The 22,447-nt window shown below is 43.0% G+C and overlaps 1 protein-coding gene and 2 long non-coding RNA genes across 6 annotated transcripts in view; 2 read left to right on the forward strand and 1 right to left on the reverse strand.

Annotated features, from left to right (window-relative positions):
• Positions 1–102: 102 nt before the first annotated feature.
• Positions 103–1,433, reverse strand: LOC120453278. 3 transcript variants are annotated; one of them, XR_005616532.1, is made up of 4 exons: positions 1,172–1,239; positions 763–1,089; positions 636–678; positions 104–559 (listed from the first exon to the last, which is right to left on the reverse strand). It is a non-coding gene; the product is annotated as an uncharacterized LOC120453278 (long non-coding RNA). The 3 variants fall into 3 exon arrangements; XR_005616531.2 differs by adding an exon at positions 1,386–1,433 and having other exon boundaries at positions 109–559; positions 763–1,272; XR_005616530.1 differs by having other exon boundaries at positions 103–559; positions 763–1,194.
• LOC120453279 lies at positions 562–1,558 on the forward strand. The gene is made up of 2 exons (XR_005616533.2): positions 562–691; positions 1,184–1,558. It is a non-coding gene; the product is annotated as an uncharacterized LOC120453279 (long non-coding RNA).
• A 2,196-nt stretch (positions 1,559–3,754) lies between these two features.
• Positions 3,755–22,447, forward strand: part of LOC120454578 (guanylate cyclase soluble subunit beta-1) — a 44,354-nt gene continuing 25,661 nt past the window's right edge. For both annotated transcript variants that reach the window (XM_039639982.1, XM_039639983.1), the window contains exons 1-8: positions 3,755–4,021; positions 6,703–6,805; positions 7,695–7,768; positions 20,219–20,319; positions 20,421–20,539; positions 21,178–21,327; positions 21,437–21,755; positions 22,180–22,401. In XM_039639982.1, coding sequence (XP_039495916.1) covers positions 6,803–6,805; positions 7,695–7,768; positions 20,219–20,319; positions 20,421–20,539; positions 21,178–21,327; positions 21,437–21,755; positions 22,180–22,401 — 988 coding nt within the window. In that variant the 5' untranslated portion in view covers positions 3,755–4,021; positions 6,703–6,802. The remainder of the gene's footprint in view (positions 4,022–6,702; positions 6,806–7,694; positions 7,769–20,218; positions 20,320–20,420; positions 20,540–21,177; positions 21,328–21,436; positions 21,756–22,179; positions 22,402–22,447) is intronic.

Genomic DNA, 22,447 nt, shown 5'->3' on the forward strand with positions numbered 1-22,447 from the left:
TTCAAAGATCGAACGGTGGTTAAAATACTTTATATACTATAAGCCAAGAAATATCTCTAAACAGTTGGTTGAATATCTAAAAGAAATCTTAAATTATGTAACTTAAAGTCTAACATAATATGAACCACTTTAATTGTGGCAATTATTTATTCACAGTAGTTCAGATTACTTTGATCACACTTTTTTACGAGGGTACTAAACTTCCTAATTAAAAAAGGAAACAAATATTGCTGATAAAGAGGTAAATGGTAATTATCAAATATATATATACCAGGCACCTAACAATAATGATAATTGGTTTATCGCATCAAAGCGGGATTCTCTGAATTGATAAAGTTTAATTGCTTCGCTTTCAACACCAATAGAAATTACAATTTAATAACAAAACAGCTTTTATTTGTTTTGAGCAACAAAGGCTGCCATTTCAGAATTTCTCTGCTGTTCTCTCTGACTTGAAAATGCAACTTTAATTAACACGAACTTTGAGCATATGCAGGCATCGATCGGTAGTCAACAACCATGATAAGCAGCCACCTTTAGATACTTCCCTTACTGCCAGCTAGAAGGTGAAGATAGAGGCATTCAAATATTTGCATTCAGATAGACGTGAATTCATGCGATGGTATTCAACTTACTCACGAAAATAGTGTTCTCTTGTTCGAGCTGTGAAATCTTTATCTGTGGAGATAAGGTGAGCATTTCAATTAAAGAATCAGAATTTGTATATGCTAAGTTGTTAAATTTATAAATATTTCATTATACCTAGTACCACGTAATTTTTGCCAGTGCTGTCCGCACAGCTCGTCAGATCAAATCCGTCGATGGAATTAACGGCGTGAATAATTAGATGCGCTACTTGAATGGCTGCCACCAACAACGTCAATGATCACTTGATATTTTTTCACTTTCTGAGTAGCCACTCAAGTCTGGAGAACTCGCGCGCGCTTATAGAAACGAGTCTGAATATTTTCCGACAATTTAGACTCTAGACTTTAGAGAACCCCCATCATCTGTCAACGGCGGCAGAAGATGAAGCAGAGCTGTAGTTGATGAATTGCTATATGCACGAGTACTACCGTTCCCATACACCTGTGTTTCAAGTTGATAAGAAAAACTGCTCGTGCTACTCATCGAATTCCCCTCCATTATTATTATTATTCATATGCCTTACCTTTTATTCTAGCACACAAAAACTTTGAATAACTCTGCTCCAAACTATCCAAAATCTATGTATTGAGAAGGCTGTGACCTGTGGCACTTGGATTGCAGTTCCTGGAAATGATTAAACTGTGGTAAAATGGCAGTATTTGGACTCAATTATTATTGCTGCAAATGGAAGACGCAACAATTGAGATATGTCATCAAATTGCAAGGATATTATTTACCTCAACTGAGAAGCATTCTCACAGCAGACGTGTGGACCTCAAGGCGATTGAATTTCAATAAAGTGAAATTTGTGCTTGTAAAGTGGTAGTAGTTAATTAGTAGTTTAAGAAACAAACTCATTTGTGATGGCAATTCTAATTACCTAGAAATACAAGCGAGCGAGCGAGAATAAGTATTATTGAGTTTGGGCACTCAACAAAGTTAAACTGTTTAAGGAGGCCATAAATTATTTTTAAAATTGGTCGCTTGACCTACTTTAAGTAGATGAGCGTTGGAATACGTACGAGTATTTCTATGGCAACATTTTTGCCCACTTTTCGCTTTGGCTTCGAAGCAATATCATCACTGGCACGTAGAGCGGCACAAAAAGACGCAGGACGAAGGAGCTGCAGAGGGTCCTTCATTTCATTGTCATAGAAGACATGTTTCGGCTGTGCGGAGTGGAGTGCTCCGGCAAAGTTGGTTCCACTTCAGGAATTTATTTACTCAAGTGTGATGCGATTATCCTGATGCACTTGTTCTTTGTCTCAATGCGCTAGTTACGCCCGCTGGGCACCGCCCAAAAACAAATACAAAAAGAACTATACAAAAACGAAACAGAATGGAATATCTTCGTGAGACGCTGGCTGGCGTGTGCAGCAATAGCAATTGAGGTGCCGGAAAAGTTTGGTAACCCTTTCTCCGTTTCAGCCTCTTAATTAAATGCCAGCCCAAATGTAGCCCAAGTATTTTTCTCCTGCAACGTACGCGCTCCATTTCCCAAGCACAATGCTGGCAGGACCTCTCGATGAGTTGGCTTCTTTCAACTCGCGGTTATCCACAGCTGCCTAGCCAGTGCCCAGCCAACTGAAACTGAATCAGAAGGATGACTAGTTACGACCACAAGTGTCCAGAGCAGAAGGTCTTCGAGTCTTAGGTAATCTGTCTTGTACCTCAACTTGTGAATGGAATAATTGTGACTATGGAATAGCTTCACATTGATGTTAACAAAACATATATATTATATCTATATTTTGTTTTTAAAGTTAGTTCTTCAGGGTGTTTGAAGCTTCGTTCTAGGCATTTTGTCTTCCTTTTGGTTTCATGGTAACCATGAAAGGGTGAAAGGGAAAAGGGTATCCCCGGCACAGTTCTAGTGATTGTCATAGCCCCCGGATCACTGACAATGACTTTGTCAGTCTGCAGGCAGCGCATTTACCATGATACCAGGATGATGCCAGGTTGCCCGACTGCCAGCTCCTGCTCCTCCTTCAATGTCACCGCCAGCGATGTCCTGTCAGTGAAGCCAATGCCTCCGCGTTTGCTGGCGGTTGCTTTTTCGACGAGGAGCGAATAAAAGGCGCCAAAAGCCACCACAATTAAAACTTGGACAATGCATTTAATTATGTTTGCGGAGAGTAATTAATTTATGCAGCGCTCAAGCGCACATGAATATCCGATTGATGCGCGATGCAACGGCCGCTGTTGCGGTTTTCCGAGTGCGTTTGCCTTGCTGTTTTGTCGCTAACAGGTGCTTGTTTAGCCACGCCCCAGTGCGCCCCATTGGCCGACCTTGCCACCTTAACAACCCACCAACCACTCACATTCAATTTCAATTACTGTGCCGTACGAGCACTCCTGTTTGCCGTTTGCACTGCAAGTGTCTCTAATTTATTTGCCACGTCTGGAGCGGCGAAATGTTCATCTGCTTGACTGGAGCTGCCCGAAAATCTATTGTCGTAGGTAAATTATGCGTGAGCCATTGACTGAGGCGGCAAGTTACAGAAATCAGCAGGAAAGTAAATAAGAATGGCAATAAATAACGCCGGAAACGGATGTTGGTGCGAGGTGGCGCTGGAGAAGCGAATGCAGAGTAAACACTTGCAGGGGAAAATTGAGCGGGTGATTTGATCCGCAACCGACAAATCAAAATTACAAAAGCCGAGTGTCACCTGGGGTAGAAAAGGTTTTCTAGTTTCTCAAAAACGTATCTTAAAGGTAATATAATATATAATATCTATGATTTATTGGTAAATAGGTAAATTAAATATTCGTTTAATATATGGAAGTTATTACTTATACAAAATTTAATTTAAATTGCCATATATAAAACATAAAACTTTTTAGTTTATATACTTTGAGTTTAAGTCAGGCAGTCGCCATCTGTTGGCGGGTAGCAGAAGATGCTAGAGCGCGAGAGAGCTCGAGAGCGAGCTTCTGGCGCCGAAAAGCTTTTCCGACTGCCTGGCTTTCCCGACGACCAGCAACAACAAACAGCTGAGTGGGCCAGGCAATTGGCAGCCGACAAAGGAAAAGCGGACAAGTGTCCTGCGAGCCGCTTTTAATACGGCGCTCCTTCGGCAGGAAGCGCTCAGTCGTCGACGGCTGATTCAGGCGAATTGTTCACTGCGGCGGACAGAGTGCGGCGGAAAATCGTAGCGGACTGGGAAAACTCCTTGGGAAAAGTCGCGCGCGCGTTTCGCGTTTCTTATCATACGAAGCGGACAGTGAAAGTGGAAAGTTGTTGCGAGAGTGAAAGCAGGCCCCGGAGAAAGAAAAAAAAAACAGCAGCAAACACACAGATAAATCACAAGTTGCAAATAAACAAAAGCCGAGGGAATCGTCCAATAAAAGGAATCGCGCGTCTCAAACAAATGTAAATTATACACCCACACACACATGCACACATGCTTTGTTTTTTGTGGATCACACACACACACAAACACAATGCCATTCCACTTGGCCCCGGATATTAAAGCATACTTCTGTGCGCTCTAATTTATTTTGGTTCCCGGGCAGATATTTCACGCTATCATTGTCCTTAATTTATGAGGTTCTGCGATTCTCTCTCGGCAAAAGTTGCCAAATAGAAATATTTGCCTCAATATGTCAAAGTTTATTAGACATTTAGCTTTGCGTGCCCACGGCAATTTGCTGACAGTTGTTTTAGTTGGTCGGACGATAGTGAATGACCATTATATTTGATAAATGCCCGGGCGGACACCGAGTTGAATGTACAATTGCTTTTGCCGCATTTTCCGCACAGTTCTCTTTACCCAAAAGATGCACTGTGCGAAAAGAAACCAGCTCGAGAAATATAAGTTACTAGGAAACCTAACATCGTAAATGAAACAGAAATTTATGTTACCATAAAATACTTTAAAATGTATCCCACCGTTTATATATAATAATAATTGGTGTCGGCCAGCTCATGATTTTATGAAATTTTTTTTCACTGTAGAGACTCAACTTTTGCGGAGAGCACGGCATCCACATCCTGTGGCCGTCCCGTGGCCATGTTGTGTGCACTGTGCCTCATTTTGTGCCGGCCTAATGGCAGGCTCATCATTAACTCAGTTATTGTCAGTTTAGCGCTAAATTGACAGGCGGAACGACGGGCCTTTGGGGAAAAAAAGGGGGAAAAGGGGGAAAAGGGGGAAAAGGGGGGAAAAGAGGGAAGGGGACTTTTTCAACTGGGCCGAGTAAATATCGTTTTGTTTTCACTTTCGCAGCGGCGTCATTTTGTCGCAATTATCAAATGGCGTGCCCGTCATCGCCAAATAGCAGTGACAAATGGCCCCATCGAAGAAACTTTGGCCCCCTTTCTCCACTCAATAAGCCTGGCCAAACAATTTGCAAAGCCCTGGAAATCGAGACTTATTTACACTCTTGTCTCTCTCTCGAGTGGCACGAAAATAGCACAAGGACCTTCTGTTGACAGTGCCTTACCGTTATCAAAATGCCAAATGCTGCACGTAATTAAAATTCGCTCAATTGGAAGGATGTCACAGGGCCCGAGGTCATTCGCAAATAGGTATTGCCGGTGGAATGCTCTCCTGATTAATATTCCCTATTTGGTAATAGCAGTGAGCAAACATGGGGTTGAAAACCTCTACCAGTTACATACGGGTACCTATGGCTATGGCCAAACAAACAACAGGCATGTACACATTGTACTCGAAACAGTATACACTTTCATATATCTTATGACGTGGCTCCTAATGGGCTACAGCAATGTCTGCCAAGATGGGCGAAAATCGATATTTTCTTCGCTCGCTGGCTGGTTTGTTTAAAGTATTTAAAGCCTTGCCGCCTGGCAGGTGGAGATCCCTTACGGCTCGCCGCACTCACTGTGCTTTTCCCCGTGTAACTTATCATTGCTTTGCAGGCCAAGTTTTCCTCTTTTCAATTGGAGCCAACTTTTCCGGCCGGGGCTGCCATTTTGTGCTCCACTCGCTTATGCCAATCCTGCCCCAAGGCGATCCCTTTCCTAGGCAACTTTCCAGCCGCGAACTCCGTGAAATCGTGAAAACGTGAAAACTCAACGTTCGCAATGCCTTAATTGCCCTGCACTCGTCGTGGCGCATAAATTTCTTGGCCAAAAGTGTGTGCGTTACCTGTTTTTGCCCGACTTTTGTGTAATTAACCAGACGTATGCACCCATTGTAGCCTTTTTTTAAAAACGCCATTCTGCCATTTCAGCGCTACTCTGTGATTTTACAAAGAAAAGTCAAGGCAGCCATATTCTTGGGGCATTTAGGAGTTAAATATTATATTAAATAATCATTTGATTGGGAAATCCATTAAACATGCCTATTATTTATTTCACAAAGATTGAAATTCCCATTTATTTATTTAAGAGGAAAAGTTCCCCACTTGCAGGGCATCCAAGGATTCGGCCATTTACCTCGTCCAAATTGTGACCCAGTTGATGGCTGAGCTGCGGGTTGCTGGTGTGTTGTGCCTTCGTCTTCCGCACGTGTTGCATGTGGCATGCAACAAACAGCACACACAAACAGCCGTGTAAAGCCCGCAAAAATACAGATGTAACAGCGTGGCAGCAGAAATGGCCCTAAAAATTGTAGCTGCCAAGTTTGGGGAAATGCCTCGAGCCACTTGGAGCGACTTTTCTTTTGCACTCATTTAAATATTTGATTAAAGCAGGCGTTTAAAGTTGGCCTTCGTATTTTGGACTGAAAGATTAAAAAGTGGAAATAATCATGGCATTGGTATCTCGCATTAAATATTCATAAATGACAGCGGTGTAATAATAACACTCCAACGCCTTCATTGCCAAAGCACTGCTCATATATTTCCCACTTTCATGCGCTGCGCTCGTTATTGCGCAAACCGCAATGTTTACATTGTAAATTTCATTACACTTTTTGTATTTATCATAGCACTCATATCGGTTGGGCAAACAAATATAATTTATTACATTTTCATTGTCGCGCTCCCAGGGGAGCAGTGAAAGTCGTACGGCGGACGGCGAACGTACAAATCGCGAAAATGAAATAAATTGCAATATCAATATTGAATTCTGGTGTCCAATTTCAGTTGTGACATGCGTTTGAACATATTCGTTGTGAAGTGAATTAAATACGCCAGCAGAGCGTTTCAATCAAGCGAAAACCGGAAGAGAAAAAAACGCTCTAAAATGGTAAGTGCAATTTAATTAAAAAACCAATTAAAACCGATAATAGAGCAGCACATTACACTCAGACATTTCGCTTCTAAATCAATACAGCTGCTTAAGAAAGTCCTCAAGCTGACATATGCAATCGAATGATTTTGATTTTCGGAGCATTTCCAAACAACCTTATTTATCATTTCACTTTACTTCCATCTGCGTGTGGCATTTGGGACCGTGTTCTCCTGCACTGCTACAACATTTCAATGCGCCCAACAAAGGCAATAAACATCAAATATCGGTTAGATACATCTTCATCAGACAACCGAGCAGCAAAAGCTGAGAACCTCAGCTACCCAAGCTGAAAAAATCCGAAAAGCAACAGCAGACACAAACAAAAAAAGAGAAAGCGAAAACACAGCGGCGGCCCGAGGACGAAGCCTCATGTGTGGCCAACTAGACGTATGCGTAATGTATGTAAATATATTTCAAGTGTTTTGCTTGTTTAGTATTACTTCCGGCGGAAGCGATTGATTGTGCTGCGTATCTGGATGGCAGAGGTATGTCTGCTGCCGACTACCCCTCTCTCTCCTTCTCTTTGTGTGGTGAGGGATGAGGGGTTTGATTTCGCACAACAAATCAAATTGATTGCTTTTCGGATACATTTAAACGAAATGAAAATGCGCAATCGCTATTGGTTTCGCATATTTCAAATTTATCGACTCGAATCAAAGCTTGTGTCCCGTCTGGGAATGTAATTAAAGTCCAAGTCCAAGAGCTTCTGCTTTTACGATTCAGCAGCGTGGCCAGATACAGATACATATCCAGATACGAAGAGTAGAATGAAAATATTGATGTTTGTTTGAGAGCAGCCATAAACATAAATACTAATCGCTTGCTGTTTTCTCCCCAACCGCAGTATGGCTTCGTTAACTACGCTCTGGAGCTGCTGGTGCTGAAGCATTTTGGGGAGGAGATATGGGAGAAGATCAAGTAAGTAGCGTTCAAGAGTGACCAGTCAACAGTTACACAAACTCATTAGCAAACGACAATTAAAGATACCCAACCACCTGCACATATATTCTGACATATATTCTCATATTACCCCATATGGCCAGCGATTCATTTCAAGCGATTCATAACAGCCACGCACTTAATTAATAACTAAAATACATAAATCCCCCACATTTGTCTGCCACGTACCGCAATTAACTAATTATCCATTTTTCACATCGGTCATGAACATTCAGTCGATGGGCGTGGCCCGCCCGCCCACACAGACATAGTGAGATATACATAAATTAATCGAGGCCGTTTGTTCTGGGTGGCGCATAAACAAGCAGGACACGCGTCGCATTAATGCGTACACGGATTTCCCAGGCTCGCAGATCCACGGGCTCGAGCCTCCGAGTGCAGCCAAAATCTACACTGCTCGAACTGCTGGTAGATTCACTATTTACAAACAATTTTCAGAGTCGAGGAATAGCAACAGAATGAAGTTATTAGGTTATTAAGTTTAGTTAAAGAGATAAGCTAGAATAAGTAGTTTTTGGAATACTGGGATTGATTTTAAATCAGAATCGGGTTGAAGGTATTCCCTAGAACCCTGCATAGTAAGTTTACATATAAACCCTCTATTTATTTTCCTTCAGTGTATTCAGTTAGCGGAAATCAACTCCCCGAAACGGCCACGCGCCTTTGGCGAGTGTGTGGTAGTGGGTGAGTTTGTATATGGCGAGTTGTTAGTGTGACTACGAGCTATAGTACGTATAGTATATGCGATTCGCATTTATCTTAATTAAGTTATTGATATTGCTACATGGCTGCGCGGGTGCGCCTGTGCGCTGGTGAGAGACTAAAGGAGTGGTCCTCTACTAATTGGCCGTGATTTATGATTTCGGATTGCCTAACCGCAAGTCACTTGCCATTTGTATTGGCCACGTTCACAAATTGCTAATGAATTGAGGCAGTCAAGGGGCGAATAGCATCGGGTGTCGGCATCCCGGCATCCTGGCATCCTGGCATCCTGGCCCAGACAACCCTTTAATTATGGCGAAGAAAAGGGAAACAAGGCGAACTTTTCTCATTAGAAGGGTCTGCTCTGAAGGAAAAGGTAACAATAGCAACGTTCGCAGGGCACTGTCATCTAGCTCCAACTTTGATGTTATGAGTAAGAGTTAATTCAATTAATTATGGTATATCAGACAGCTTTAAATGGGCTGATGTTTAGAAAACCTTTCAAATTTGGTGCTATAAAATTCTGGAATTAAACTAAAATGTAAAGAAATATATTAATATATATATTTGGCTGCTGTCTCCTGCTTTCTCGCGGTGCACTGGCGAGCCTTCAATTTAAATGCCTGCCAATGGGGTCGGCATTGACATGACTTTAATTACATTGCAGTTAGTTGGCAGCCACAGTCGCAGACATAGTCGCAGAGCCTAGGGAAATAGCTGCAGCGAGAATCAAACTCATTATCCAGCACTCGAGGCGCCAAGACAAAGACGGGTGCTCAAGTCCTGTGTCTTGTGTCTTATGTCTTATGTCCTGTGGCCTCAGCCCGGGGCCACAGTCCTCCCCTCACTCAGTACCCATTCCTCAGATGGGCCACATCGTTTGTCGCCGTCCTCGCACTTGAAGGCATTGTCAAAGCGATCATTAAAGCGAGGCAAAAAAAAAAAGAATGGAAAAGCCGAGGCCACAATGGGCAAGGGGCCCTGGGGAGGGGTTTGTCTGGTTTTCCCCGCCTTGGCATCCTGGCATGGTGGCATCGTGGCATTGGCATTGGCATTGGCATTTGCCTTGATTGACACCCAGCTGACCGCATTGATAGATAGTTGGAAGTCGGTCTATCTCTTTGTCAGCCCATTGCTGATTGCTTTTAAAGCCACTTGGCAGGACCTTAAAGCCGGCTCCTGATCCTGTTCGGCAGCCTCGCTGGTCGTGTTTGCGCTCACTTAATCAGAATCAGTGCGTTAAGTGCTTTATGCTACTTGGTCCCGAAGCATAATTGCAGCACATCAATCTGCAAATGGGTCTCATTAATTTGCCCAAACAAGACGCTCGACGGCAAAGGGGAAGCTCAGTTTAAAGCAAAGATGAAACCAAGCCGATAACTTTAGGCTTCTGCAGATAGACAACTAGACAAAGCACGGAGAATAATCTGCACTGCATTTGTTAGGCTCTTTTATAAAATATAATATAGTTCCATTGGCACCCCAATAAGCAGATTATGGTATACCCCAATTATTCCATTTTACTGTAAAAGCTTCAAGTCAATGTAATAATATATTAGATCATTTTGATTCCAAATTGATTTGTGAGGCTTTTCCTCGGAGTGGCTGGTAGAGTGTCAGTTGTTCAACTAATACACTCACAGCCAGCGACCAGTCGCGTTATTGTTATTTTTCCTGCCTCAGCTTTTCATCTGCCGTTGTTGCAAAGTCTCGTTATTGTTATCCTGCTGCCGACGTGCGTGTTTGTGGCACTTTAGACAAAAATCGATTTGCCTATAAAATGCTTTACAGCAACGACCACAATGCGGCCACAGACGAGAGCTGAGGTTTGAGCGGCTTGGCTTGGCTTGGCGATGGAATTGGATTTGCCCTTTGTGCGAGTGTGTCAATATGTCAGTCAACTCTATACTATACCATAATATACTATACAGCCCATGGTTATGGGGTTTGAGCTGTCATATGAGCCGCAGCTGCTGGTCAGTCGCCAATTCACGCTAATGGGTTCCGATGCCTCGACCTCATCCTTTTTTGCCCGCTTTAATGCGTGTGGCATGATATCACTAATTTAGCTAAGTGTCCCGAGCTTTTAGCCGCCTGAAATCTTATGCCATTTACATGGCGCTCTCTTCGTCCAGGGACCAGGAACAGGTGAATATCTAGCCTTGGGCTTGATAAATTGCTGGAAAACTTGCCCGAGCACATCAACGTCGAGTTGTCATATTAAATGTAAATTTAAGGCATTTCTGAGGCCAACACGTGCCACTGCCGTTTACCAAATATTTTTGCGACTTATTAGCTTTGCTGTGGAGAAGGAGTTGAGTTCAAGGGGAGATTCTCGCTGACAAATACTGAAAATCCATCAATCTTCATTGCCCTTCACTGGAATTTTCATTCAACTGCGCTGGGACGAGGTGGTGGGGAAGCAATCAGGCAGCATTTTGTCAAGTATCCTGCGCTAAGGACACTCGTTTGATTGCAGGCATTCGCGAATCCTTTGCCATTAAAAGCGCATTTGTACTCACTCACATCGTGGTATCTGTGCAAAAGTATTTATATACGACTTTGATACGCGCTCAGCTTATTTTTTGGTTACTTCGGGCCATTAGTCGCCCACACACTCACACATTCACCCAATGACCTGACTTTTTTGGCCATGTCGTCTTTTTTTTAGATATTCATAGGAACATTGGCACACACACACGCCCGCAGCATTACGTCTTTTTCCCCGTTGCTTGCCACACTCACATTGCTTTACACACCCCCTCGCACACACGAAAATCGATCGCATTTTCATGGCAGACATTATGGAAATTCGAGTCGATTCTCGAGTGTGTATATCTGGGGTAGAGTAGGGTGGTGTGGGGTGGGGCTGGGAAAATGGCATTTTGAGGCTTGTAACGAGTTGAGGGCGTCCGTGCTAATGCGTCAAAAATGTGCGTTGGCCGGGCCAAAAAAAGTTCTGAGCCAAACTCAAACTCCGCAACTTTTTAGCTGACAGCTGGTAACATTTGGGGAATGCAAACTGTGCCGCCGGCAGAACCAAAAACTCAAACAAGAAAACAAACATCAACCGTACACAGCAGAAGCACCTGTTTTGCCAGTGCTGTCGGCGCCTAGCTTAAATCACCAAAAATAAGCAAGTCAACAACATTTTTAGAAACTAAAATAGTTTTAAAAACAAACAAAAGAGATACCTTGTATTATATGTTTTTTGTTTGAATTTTTCGCAAACACCTATTAATGGCAGATATACGCGATGATAAAAACAAAGGCATGTTTAAAGATGATAGCACCTTAAAGAGTTTTATGTTTCCAAATTTTATCCGCCGTTAAAGTTTAAGTCGCAATGAAGTCGTTGCGAAAATCGCAGCACTGCTGGTTTCACCCTTCCTCTGGCAGGTGAAGTTGCGCCCCAACTTTTTGCATTTACAATATTTTCATATTGCTGCTCCAACTGTCGTCGCCATTTTGTCAACTGTTTTCGAGCACGGCAAATATTGTTACGCTTTATTGACTTCCATGATGCGGGCAAGCTGCTCCATGACAGTTGCAGCCACGCCCCCGCGCCGGAGCATCCTGTTCCGCCCCTTTGCCAGGACATTTGACACGTTTTCGCACTTATCGCCGAGATTACTTTTTGCTTTGATTGCATTTCTTCTGGCTCGACGTCGCGACTCCTTTGCTTCATTTATTGTCTGTTTGATTGCTTCATATTTTTGGCCAAAACCTGGTATCCTGGTAACTTGGTATCCTGGTTTTCTGGTATGGTATGGTATGGTACCCACTACAATCCCCCGGTTTATTGTTGAAAGTTTCCCGTTGGCGTTTTATGTGCTCTCCACTTTTATCGCTTTATGAATTATGCGTCGCGTGCGTGCGGCCCAAACTTGGTGGCGTTGCGCATACGCAATGTTGGACCTGTCGCCTTCAAATCGCTGGCACTCGAGTATTATCGCCATTAATGGCTTGTCAATAGGGCCAATGACTTGGCCGGGTGTCCTTTCGTGTGTTAAAGTCAAATGGTGTGCAATAATCTAAATAAGACGCAGTCCAAGGAGGCTAATTATAGTCAAGACAACGGAGGAGCAGCCACTTGATAACGATTATGACAAGTCATTAAGCAGGCAAACGGAATAGCCATTAAGCGACTCACTGAGTGGATATTTGGGGAACGAGAACGGGCGGTATTGGCCATCCAAAATCGTTTTTTACATAAAACGATTCTAGTACTAAGACAATTTAATTGATATTTAACAAAGAGAAAAGGTTACCAATCGATGGGCCCTTTGTGTTACATGATATCTTAGATGCAAGAATATTCAATGAAAACTTGATTATATCATTAAACACCTATCTATTATTCAAGAAATTTCTTGGCTCATGAAAATGCAAATAAATTGATCTATAACTTTTACAAATTACGTACTTATGAGGGTTACAACCCTAGAGTCAAAGATGATTAACAGCGAAGCTGCACTTCTCATCAAAACTTCAATTACACGGTAGAAGTAAATATTTGTTTTCCGACCGCTTGAGTACACAGATTTTGGTGTCCAGAAAAGCTGCTTATTAAACTTCCGCGGAGGGTTGAACTGCCTTGAGTTCACTTGACGGATCCAACTAAATACGCATTCCACGGCTTTGGCAAAATCCAAACGGCAACGAATATTCCATTAATTTGTAATAATAATTCCACGATACAGTAGTCATTAATTACCAGGTGTACCATAAACCGCTGCCCGACTGCTGGACATTTTTAATTAAATGCGGCAGTCGAAATATGTTTGCCAACTGCGCGCCAACTGGGCGCATACGCAATGTCTAGTTAGTAGTGTTGCAACTTGCAACTGCCTGTTCTCCAAAGGATAATTAAATAACCCGCCAGGCAGCAGAAGGAGTGACTGGGCACGTATTTCGCGCTCAAATGCATCGTTGAAATTTTTATTTATTGCATTTTGCGAATTGCGGCACGCGCACTAGTTTTTGCGAGGTCCTTTGGGGACGAGGGCAGGACATCGTACACGTCGCTTAAAAGCAATTTATTTTCCCCTTATGAGGGGGTCAGCTGCTCACAGCTTTTCCCACCGTCCATTTCTCGCCTTCTCGTGTGTGTGTGTGTGTGTAAAGTGTTTTTTAATAAAAATAAAAACCGCACAAGACACTCCCTGAGCGCATTTGTTACATTTCGAAATTGCATTTGGGCTGCTTGCCGGGTGAAATCTGCATATTGAAATCATGTCCTCTCCGATGGCAGCAGGCATTTTTCATTTGTTGCTGTTACTTCCGCCCGAGATTTGCCCAACGTCGATGATGCCAAAGGGCAGTGCGTCCCGCTCATTTGCATTTTACAGCAAAACAGGACATTTCCCGGAGCAACTGCTCTCCATCTGCATCTGCATCAGCATCTGCATCAGCATGAGCAGCAGAAACATCGTCCTCTAAGCCGGAAGTGTTGCCATGTGCCTGCTCCTAGATTTGCGACATTTTGTTGGGCTTGGGAAGCTGTTGGCTTCGGCGTTGAGTGGAGCTCTGGCCGACGGCCATCATTAGGACAAAAATCCTGCAGGACTGAATGGCAGAGCCAGCAGGACAAATTTGCAGCATATTTGAAGCAATTGGTTCCGGATAGGCGGCCATTGCAAATTGTGTTAGGGTGAGAGTTGGCAACGGCCAGTGGAAATATAAACCTAATTTCCCTCTCGATTCGATTGGAAATCCATTTACTAGACTTTGTGTCGAGCGCATGAAATCGTTCTGCTGATGTAACTGTATGGGAATGGAATTTTAATACCTAAAATTCATTTTTAAATCAGTTCAATTTTAAGAAATACAATGCAAACAATTGATGTCTGAACAAATTATTTATAGACATTTTTAGCTACTCCTTTTCCATGCGAATTAAGCACGAAGCATTTTATCTGAATTTTTGTCAAAATCATAACATAATCATAAACATTTCGAATGGTGTACATTTTTAAACTTCTAATTAAATTGTTAGTCAACTGGAGTATAAATAAAAATTTTTTTTTTTTTTGCAATTTTTGACAAAAATTATGATGTAACCCCTTATTAAAATTTCAAAAATTACAAAAAAAATTTTTTTTTTAAGATATCCAAAAAGTGATAGAATTAAAATATTTAGGACATAAGCTGCATAAAAAAGACAATCCCACACTCTTATGCCATTTTTTGGCCAAGCTATGCCTTAAAACTCTTTAAAATTGCGAATGTGATGCTGATGATAGTTGTGTGTTATTTCGTTTACAACGGAAAACAACTCGATAAAAGGAAATACATGCAACTGAAATAAGCACACTTTAATAATTCTGTACGAACATTAAGGACTTAAGTCCCCTTACATTCTCTCATTACATAAAATATTTAAGCCCCATTCTGGCTGCATACGATACATCAGGTCTGCATACAATAACGTTAATTTACCCTTAATTCCGCCTTAGGTCAGCTTTAAAAACTAATTGTGTTAAGGGCGGCTTAATTTTTTGCTTTCCCTGCGGAGAGCACACCCAAATCGGAAAATGGGAAAACCAGGCGCAGTGGGGCGGCGTTAACCGCGAATGCCGCAAATGAGAGATGGGCTCGATGGAGTGGGATGGTTAGGCATTTATCAGGGCTTTTCCTTGGCGGCATCGACAGTTGCTAATGATGTCCTAATTTTGAGATGTCACAGTGCATGCGTAGAGATAAAAAGTAAATGGAAATGGCCAAGGGCGAGGGCGAGGGCGAGTCAATCGATGGCGGGCAGTAATAAATGACCACGAAAAGGACAAAAAAAAATGCTGGTCGCTTGGGCCTGCATATGGACAGATATTAATGGGCCTGGCCAAAAGTGCGATTCATTCGTTTTTCCGATCATCTTGGCTGCTGCTGCTCCTTCCTGCTCCCTCTTCTCTGATTTTCTGTGCTTTTGTCACTAGGTGTGCGACACACACTTGAAGCTGCATTAAAGGTTAATCATACGCCCCATGGCTGCCGACGCCGCCGCAGCTTAACGACAGTAAAAATGCTAATCCCCAGGAAAATCGACTTGGCGAAGCCAATGCCAATGGCAATGGCCATGAGAATGATGAGGGCGATGATGATTATGATGATGACGATGATGAGATCCTTAGTCCTTCATCATTAACAGCGTACATCACGTCTGCATGTGAATTGCTTGGCAGCGGTTTAACGCTAATCGCATACAAATACACACGAGACAGCAGACAGGATACAGCCATACACCATAGTCACCAAAGTGGCAAAGTGGGAAAGTGGGAGCACCAGGGTGGATCTTCCGCTAGCAGTAAAACTAGGGAATTGGCTTCCACTGCCTTCTTCCTGATTTGAATAACACGCCTCAGGGATTACCACAGAAACACACACACAGTCCTAGGAGTTCTAGGCACACAGAAAAAAACATACCGAAATGGGTCATCAAATGGTTGTATGAACAACAGGCCTATTGGGTGGAAGCTCTTTAAACGACTTTAAAATCGATAAAACCCTTTAGATAAGAACATACTTTATTGGTTATATTTAAACAATACTCAGCTAAGGCATTGCAATTTTTTTGGTTCAATATATGCCAAATAACCTGAGGCAAACATTCTCATTTTTTTTATTACTTAATCGCCAGTTTAGATGTTTGAGCCTGCTCCCCGTGGAATCGCTGTAATTTCGATGTTAATTTGCCGCCTCTGGCATTCGATTAAAGCGATGCTCTTGGCTAATTCCACTTGACCCTGGCCCAACTGGCTGCATCCTGTGTGTGTGTGTGCCAGTGTGTGTGTGGGTTTGTGCACAATAAAACATGTGACTCACTTGAGTTATGTGCCACATTAACTTGCCCGAGTCTTAAGTGGCTTTTAACCTTATTTCGTTTCCGTTTCTGGGCTGCACTGGCGCGGTCTCAGGCTCTTTTCTTTCTATTTTGGTTCTCTGCAGCTACTTGGAAAATTTCAAATGCCAGTTGGCCCGTCTTAAGCTGACTGTGGCATACTCTATTCCGAAAAGTGCAGGCGTTTAGCTGGCATCATTAAACCCAGCCAGGCACACACATTATAGTATAGGATCCTTCTCACCTCGCTGCAAGGCTGAGACTTCTCTCCATTTTCTCGTTGGCTAAGTGCCTGCCAAGAAAATGCACTAATGTCGGTTAGTTTAAGTTCGTTCATATGTGTGTAAACCATTTCAATGGGCGAGTGCATAACTACTCGCAGACAGTGAAGCTAAAAATACTTAGGTCTTATTTATTTAAATCTATAAAAATGTTAGATAATAAAGATTTCACTTTCAATGAACTAACTTATTTGAACTGCTCTCTAGGTAGCCAAATATTTTTTTAATTTCTGTCCTATTTGGATGGCCTCTGCTGTCTGCTGGTTGCATGTGCAGCCCACATTCGCATCCAAACTTCTGCGGTGCACGTCAGAAACAGCTGCGGGCTGATTTGTTAAGTCGAAGATGGCGAAACGAGATGGCGAAACCACAATTATCATCTTCTCGTAACGAACTCATTAGGAATTCCTCACCCAACCGCACGCAAAGTCATCCTCAGACCCGAATTAGCTGATTGATTATGGATTTTACTCACTTTGCGGTTTGCCGCGAGGCGCTCACTCTGGCGAAAGCAAAAGCTAAGCCAACTTAAAGTTTGAGCTGCCAAAAGTCAACAAGTAGTTCATAATAAAGCGATTTAATGCCCTGCCATAAAAAGTGAGACTCATGTGAGGCAATCCGAGGCAATGCGAGGGAAAATGGGAAATGCGAGGGCGGGAAAACAAGAGTTAGAGAGCGTGGCAGTGACGCGTAAATTCCTCGGGTCGGGCACTTTTCATTCACATTCACATCCACATCCCAGAAACACAGAGCAGAAAGTGGAGCTGCGAATGGCCCTGCGATTGGCATATTAAATAATAATATTTACGCGCGAGAGCCACCAAAACCAAAGCAGTGGCCTGCTGCTGAGGGATGTGTACACAGGATATTCACACAGTACGATACGATATACAGTATATATAAACTTTCGATGCTGAAAAGGCAATGCGCGTGAAACTTAAACCAACAATCGCGAGGCAAAACAAAAACACTTGGGCGTTGGCCTAAGCTACTTAGGCGCGAAATGTTTTCGTATTTCTTATTCGCTTCTTTGGCTCCCTGGCCGTTTTCGCAGATTAAGCCACTTAGTTTCGGCCGCCTGTCGTTGTCACTGAGTAAACAATATTTAAATGAGTTTAAAGGAGCTGGGGCTGGAGCTGAGGCTGGGTTGCCCAGCGGAAATTGAATTTGTAATGAAAGCGGCGGGGCGCGAGGAAGCCACTAAGTGTCGCCTTGCATTTGCCAGACCAGCGCGGCGTATACGCAATATCCAGTAAAAGATGAAGGAACAACCATAACCATGGCACCATAAATTGCCTTCGTGTGTGCGTAATTAATTTTTACAGCTCGTATTAATTGACGCTTATGCTGCCGCAAATGTGCTAAAATTTAATGGCAAACTTTTTTGCTGTGTGGGTGTGTGTGAGCGGAGATTTAATGACAAATTTGGAAAAAGAGAGACGAACGAAGAAAAACGTGCCCGAATCCGATGGACAAATTTCGCTTTCTCCACGCACATTAACTTTTTCAATTAAGTAGTCGATCAAAAGGCGAATCTGCGAAATGCAGACCGACAGACAGACAGACAGACAGCTTACACACACTCGTCGACGCACGAGGCACGCACATTTAAATCAATAAAAATCAATCATACGCAGTGTTGGGCGGCAGGTAAGCTGGGCGAAAACGTGCAACATAATTTAATTTACGGCACAAAATGCTGCCTAGCTGGCACAATAAAAATGATAGACATTTTGCCGCTGGAGTGTTGACTTTATGAAATTATATTGCGCACAGATAGAAGCATTAGGCGAAAGTAACCGCCTGCAGATGATGGTGAAAGCTTCTCACCTCAGCTCAACGGAGCAATTAAATGAAACCAGAATTTATACGTATACTGGGCGAGCTGCAATCTTCAATTCCAGTTCACTGGCCATTTTCGGGACTTTAAGTTGCGTTGTCGTAAAATTTATGTATGCACTTGCCATAAATCTTGGTTTAATTTCGAGCTTCCCTCACTCAACCGCATGCCATATATTTTATAGAATAATAAATTGCATGGCGAAAATCAATTTCCATTTTGGTGTGTAATATGCAGGAACTTGCCTTGGTCTTCTTGGCTGGCAAGCTCTTTTTCAGGTTCCTGTTTCCTATTCAATGTCCGCTGGCAGTTCAGGAAATTAAAAGTCAGCTTCCACAATAAAATAAGTACATGTGTGGGCCTGTGCTAGAGATTGCAATATTAAATGTTTTCGGTTGCAACAACTCAATCTTAGCAGGGGTGCAAGTACTTCTCGCATTTCAGCGACAGCTGCTGACACTTTCTGCAATCCAACAGCATTTCGCATTTGAAATGAGCAATAATGAAAAGCCGCATTTCGCCTTCGCTCACCTGCGATGCCACGCCCACTTTGTCCCGACAAATCAGAAGTTTTGCGTAGGGAAAATGGAAAAACTTTCGCACGTACAAAATCTACTTTTCTATTACGTTTTTCCTCCTTACCACCCACCACCCACCTCCCCCATACGATTTTCATGTTCGATTCTGCAACGTTGGCGTTTTTTTCCCGACTTTCTCCGGGTTACTTTCTCTGTGCCGGCACGTTGTATTCAATTTGTTTTGGTAACAGCTTGGCGCAAGTTCTATTAAATAATAAAGTCGATTTGCACGATGTTCACAAAGGCGAATGGCAGCGGGCTTTTCTTTTTCTGTATTATTGTTATTCAATGCAAATAGCGGGCAAGTTTCTTCGAGGAATATAAAATACTTACCCGAAATCCTGCTAACTTTTGAGAGAAACTTAAAGGATTTGGCTGCTTAAAACCGACTTTACAATCCGCATTATGCTTTATCTGAATGCTGAAAGGCAAGAAACTAAGAGATCAAGGCGAAACAAATAGCACACATTGTGTTTAAACTGCTTGCTGTGGTGAGCCTTAAGCCGGAAGTGCTGGCACTGCTTTACGCTTAATAACTGCTTGCTTTATTAACTTTGAAAATATCCTATCTCACAGAGATAAATATGTTCCTTTCAGACATAAGTGAGTTATCCAAACAACTTTTTTAGGCAAAAGCAATTATAGCCAATAAAAATAATATGAAAATATGTCAGTTCTTTCTTCAAATTATTAAAACTTCAGCTGCCCAACTCACTTTTTATTAAATTTCCTCAAAAGCCCAAAAGAACACAAAAGGAGGGGCATTTGAAAAATCCTTTAGCCTGCAAAGGAAAGCTGAAACCCTCGCCCCATTTTAGGGCTGACCAAAATTTCTCATCTGAAGGGCTTTATTTCGTCTTCATTGCTTAATTAAAAACATAAATATGAAAGAGCATATAAAGTGACCGCCATATGGGCAGCTGGCCGCCAAAAACACACAGACACACACACACACACAGACACAGAGTGGAGGAATGCCAACCACTCACTCATAAATTCACGAGCACAGAAGCAATTTAATTAAAATTAATGTATTTGCCACTCTCTCTTTTTTTTTCGTTTGTGTGGAAAACCCTTCGCTGCCATTTCACATTTTGCGGTTTCGCCTGACTCGATTTTGATGGCTGCTTATTTTTGGCTCGGCTCGGCTTGTTTCGGCTCGGAATTCAGGAAAAAGGCCATGGTCAGCATGGAGGGACAGTTTCTGGTGCGACAAATTTACGACGATGAAATAACATACAATCTAATTGGAGCAGCTGTCGAGATACTCAGTAAGTAGTTAGCTGGTGCTTTTCTGTTATGCAAACATATGTGGGTCATAAAATACCAACTCTCTACTCTCTCTCCACTTTCCCACAATTGTTTCTTAAAGATATTCCCGCAGATGACATCCTGGAGCTTTTCGGAAAGACCTTCTTCGAGTTCTGCCAGGACTCGGGCTACGACAAGATCCTGCAGGTCCTGGGAGCCACGCCGCGGGATTTCCTTCAGGTACTTTCGCTTTATACTTTTCGATTTATCTCACAGTTCCACTTAATTGAAGGCCATTTCACACTCATACGCCATGCAACTGCGACACAATTGCATTGGCCAATCGACTTTTAAGTCATTTTTCATGCTTCATGCTGCTCCCTTGCCAGTTTCTCGGTTTTGGTCTCATTCTCCTTCCTGAGTTCGACATTCGCCATCATTGATAAGCATTAAGTATTTTGCTTGAGCGCACACTTCGCCCACATCGGCCAGTTTGCCCACTCAAAACCGAACCGTAACCCATTTCCCTCGACGCCTTTTGTTGCACTCACATTCGATTTATTTTCAATTTTCCACATTTTTCACCGCAAATGCTTCTCGAATCCTTTGTCATAATGAAAAATGAAATTGAATTTTTTCGTCTGCACCACCGCAACATCAACAACAACAACAATGGCGCACGGAGAATAAATGCCACAAATGCGGGCCATCAATTCACTTTAAATTCCACGGACAGCATGATTTTCACCAATATCGAAGATATCGAATGACTTTTTATTCACAATGTTTCATTTTTAAGACAAGTTTCTTGCCTAGAACCCATTAGCTTAGATAATATATCCTACTTTCTTACTCTTTTCTCTCTGTGCAACAATCAGAATCTGGATGCCCTGCACGACCACCTGGGCACCCTGTACCCTGGAATGCGGGCTCCCTCCTTCCGCTGCACGGAGAAGGATGGCGAGCTGCTCCTGCATTACTACTCGGAACGGCCTGGCCTCGAGCACATAGTCATCGGCATCGTCAAGGTGAGATATATATTCAGTCCCAGTTCCATTCCCCTATCCATTCCCGATTCCCTGAGGGGCAGCCATTGACGCCTCTGCCTCGCTTATATCTTATATCTACCGCTCACAGGCCGTTGCATCCAAGCTGCATGGCGTCGAGGTGGAAATCGACATTGTCAAGCGCAAGGGAGAGCCCATCGACGAGGCCGAGAAGGAGCGGGCCATCGCCCGGGAGAATCAGCAGCTGCTGGAGGACGCGGTGGCCACGACGACGACGGCGACGACGACGGGATCGGCAACGGTTGTCCTGGCTCCTTCGACGGATGCCGAGCGAAACAATAATCACAATGGCAGTAGCAATGGCAGCAGCAATAATGGAATGGCCAACAACGGCAACACCGTCAACGTGAATAACAACAACGATGGCCAACAGATTGCCAGCGAGACAGGTAACAAGCATGAAGGCAAAGGCTCGGAAAAGCAAATAATGCAAAAAACAGTCGCCACGATTAACATATTGCGGAATTCACAGAGCTGCCATGACAATAAATGTAAACTGTATTGACTGGCCGGGCTTTATTTATTTATTTATTCATTTCATTGAACAGCCCGCCGATATAATAACGAGAAAACTTTGTGACATTGCTCTGATTTTAATACAACTGGCTGGCTGCCTGCTAAATGTATTATTAACCAGCTAAAAAGCGTTTTTTGTTCCATAAAAAGCCATTACTTTGTATGCAATTCGTATCGGCAAACTGTCAGATATGGTTTGCATGTCTAAATTGTATTTTCTGACCCACTGGACTTAACAGATTTGTCTGCTTCATTACTTGTGCAATACCTACCTATATAGTTGTGCTAAAATTGCAGATCCCTCCATTGCGCTCAGCACGTGTCCCATCGCCCAGGACAGCTTCGATTGCGATGGGGACAAGGAGCAGAAGTGCCTGCGACTGCTGAAGAACAAGAGTGACGACATCGAGCGGTACGACCACGTGCAGTTCCTGATACGGGAGATCAATGTGGCCGCCAAGTCGCAGGTGGATGCCAAAAAGGACGAGGTGCCCGACGACATGGAGTTCCTCTGCGAAGGTGAGTGTGTTGTTTGTGCTACTCAGGCTAATTGCCTGGCTAATCC

The sequence above is a fragment of the Drosophila santomea genome, chromosome 3R (assembly GCF_016746245.2).
Source record: "Drosophila santomea strain STO CAGO 1482 chromosome 3R, Prin_Dsan_1.1, whole genome shotgun sequence".
Taxonomy (NCBI): domain Eukaryota; kingdom Metazoa; phylum Arthropoda; class Insecta; order Diptera; family Drosophilidae; genus Drosophila; species Drosophila santomea.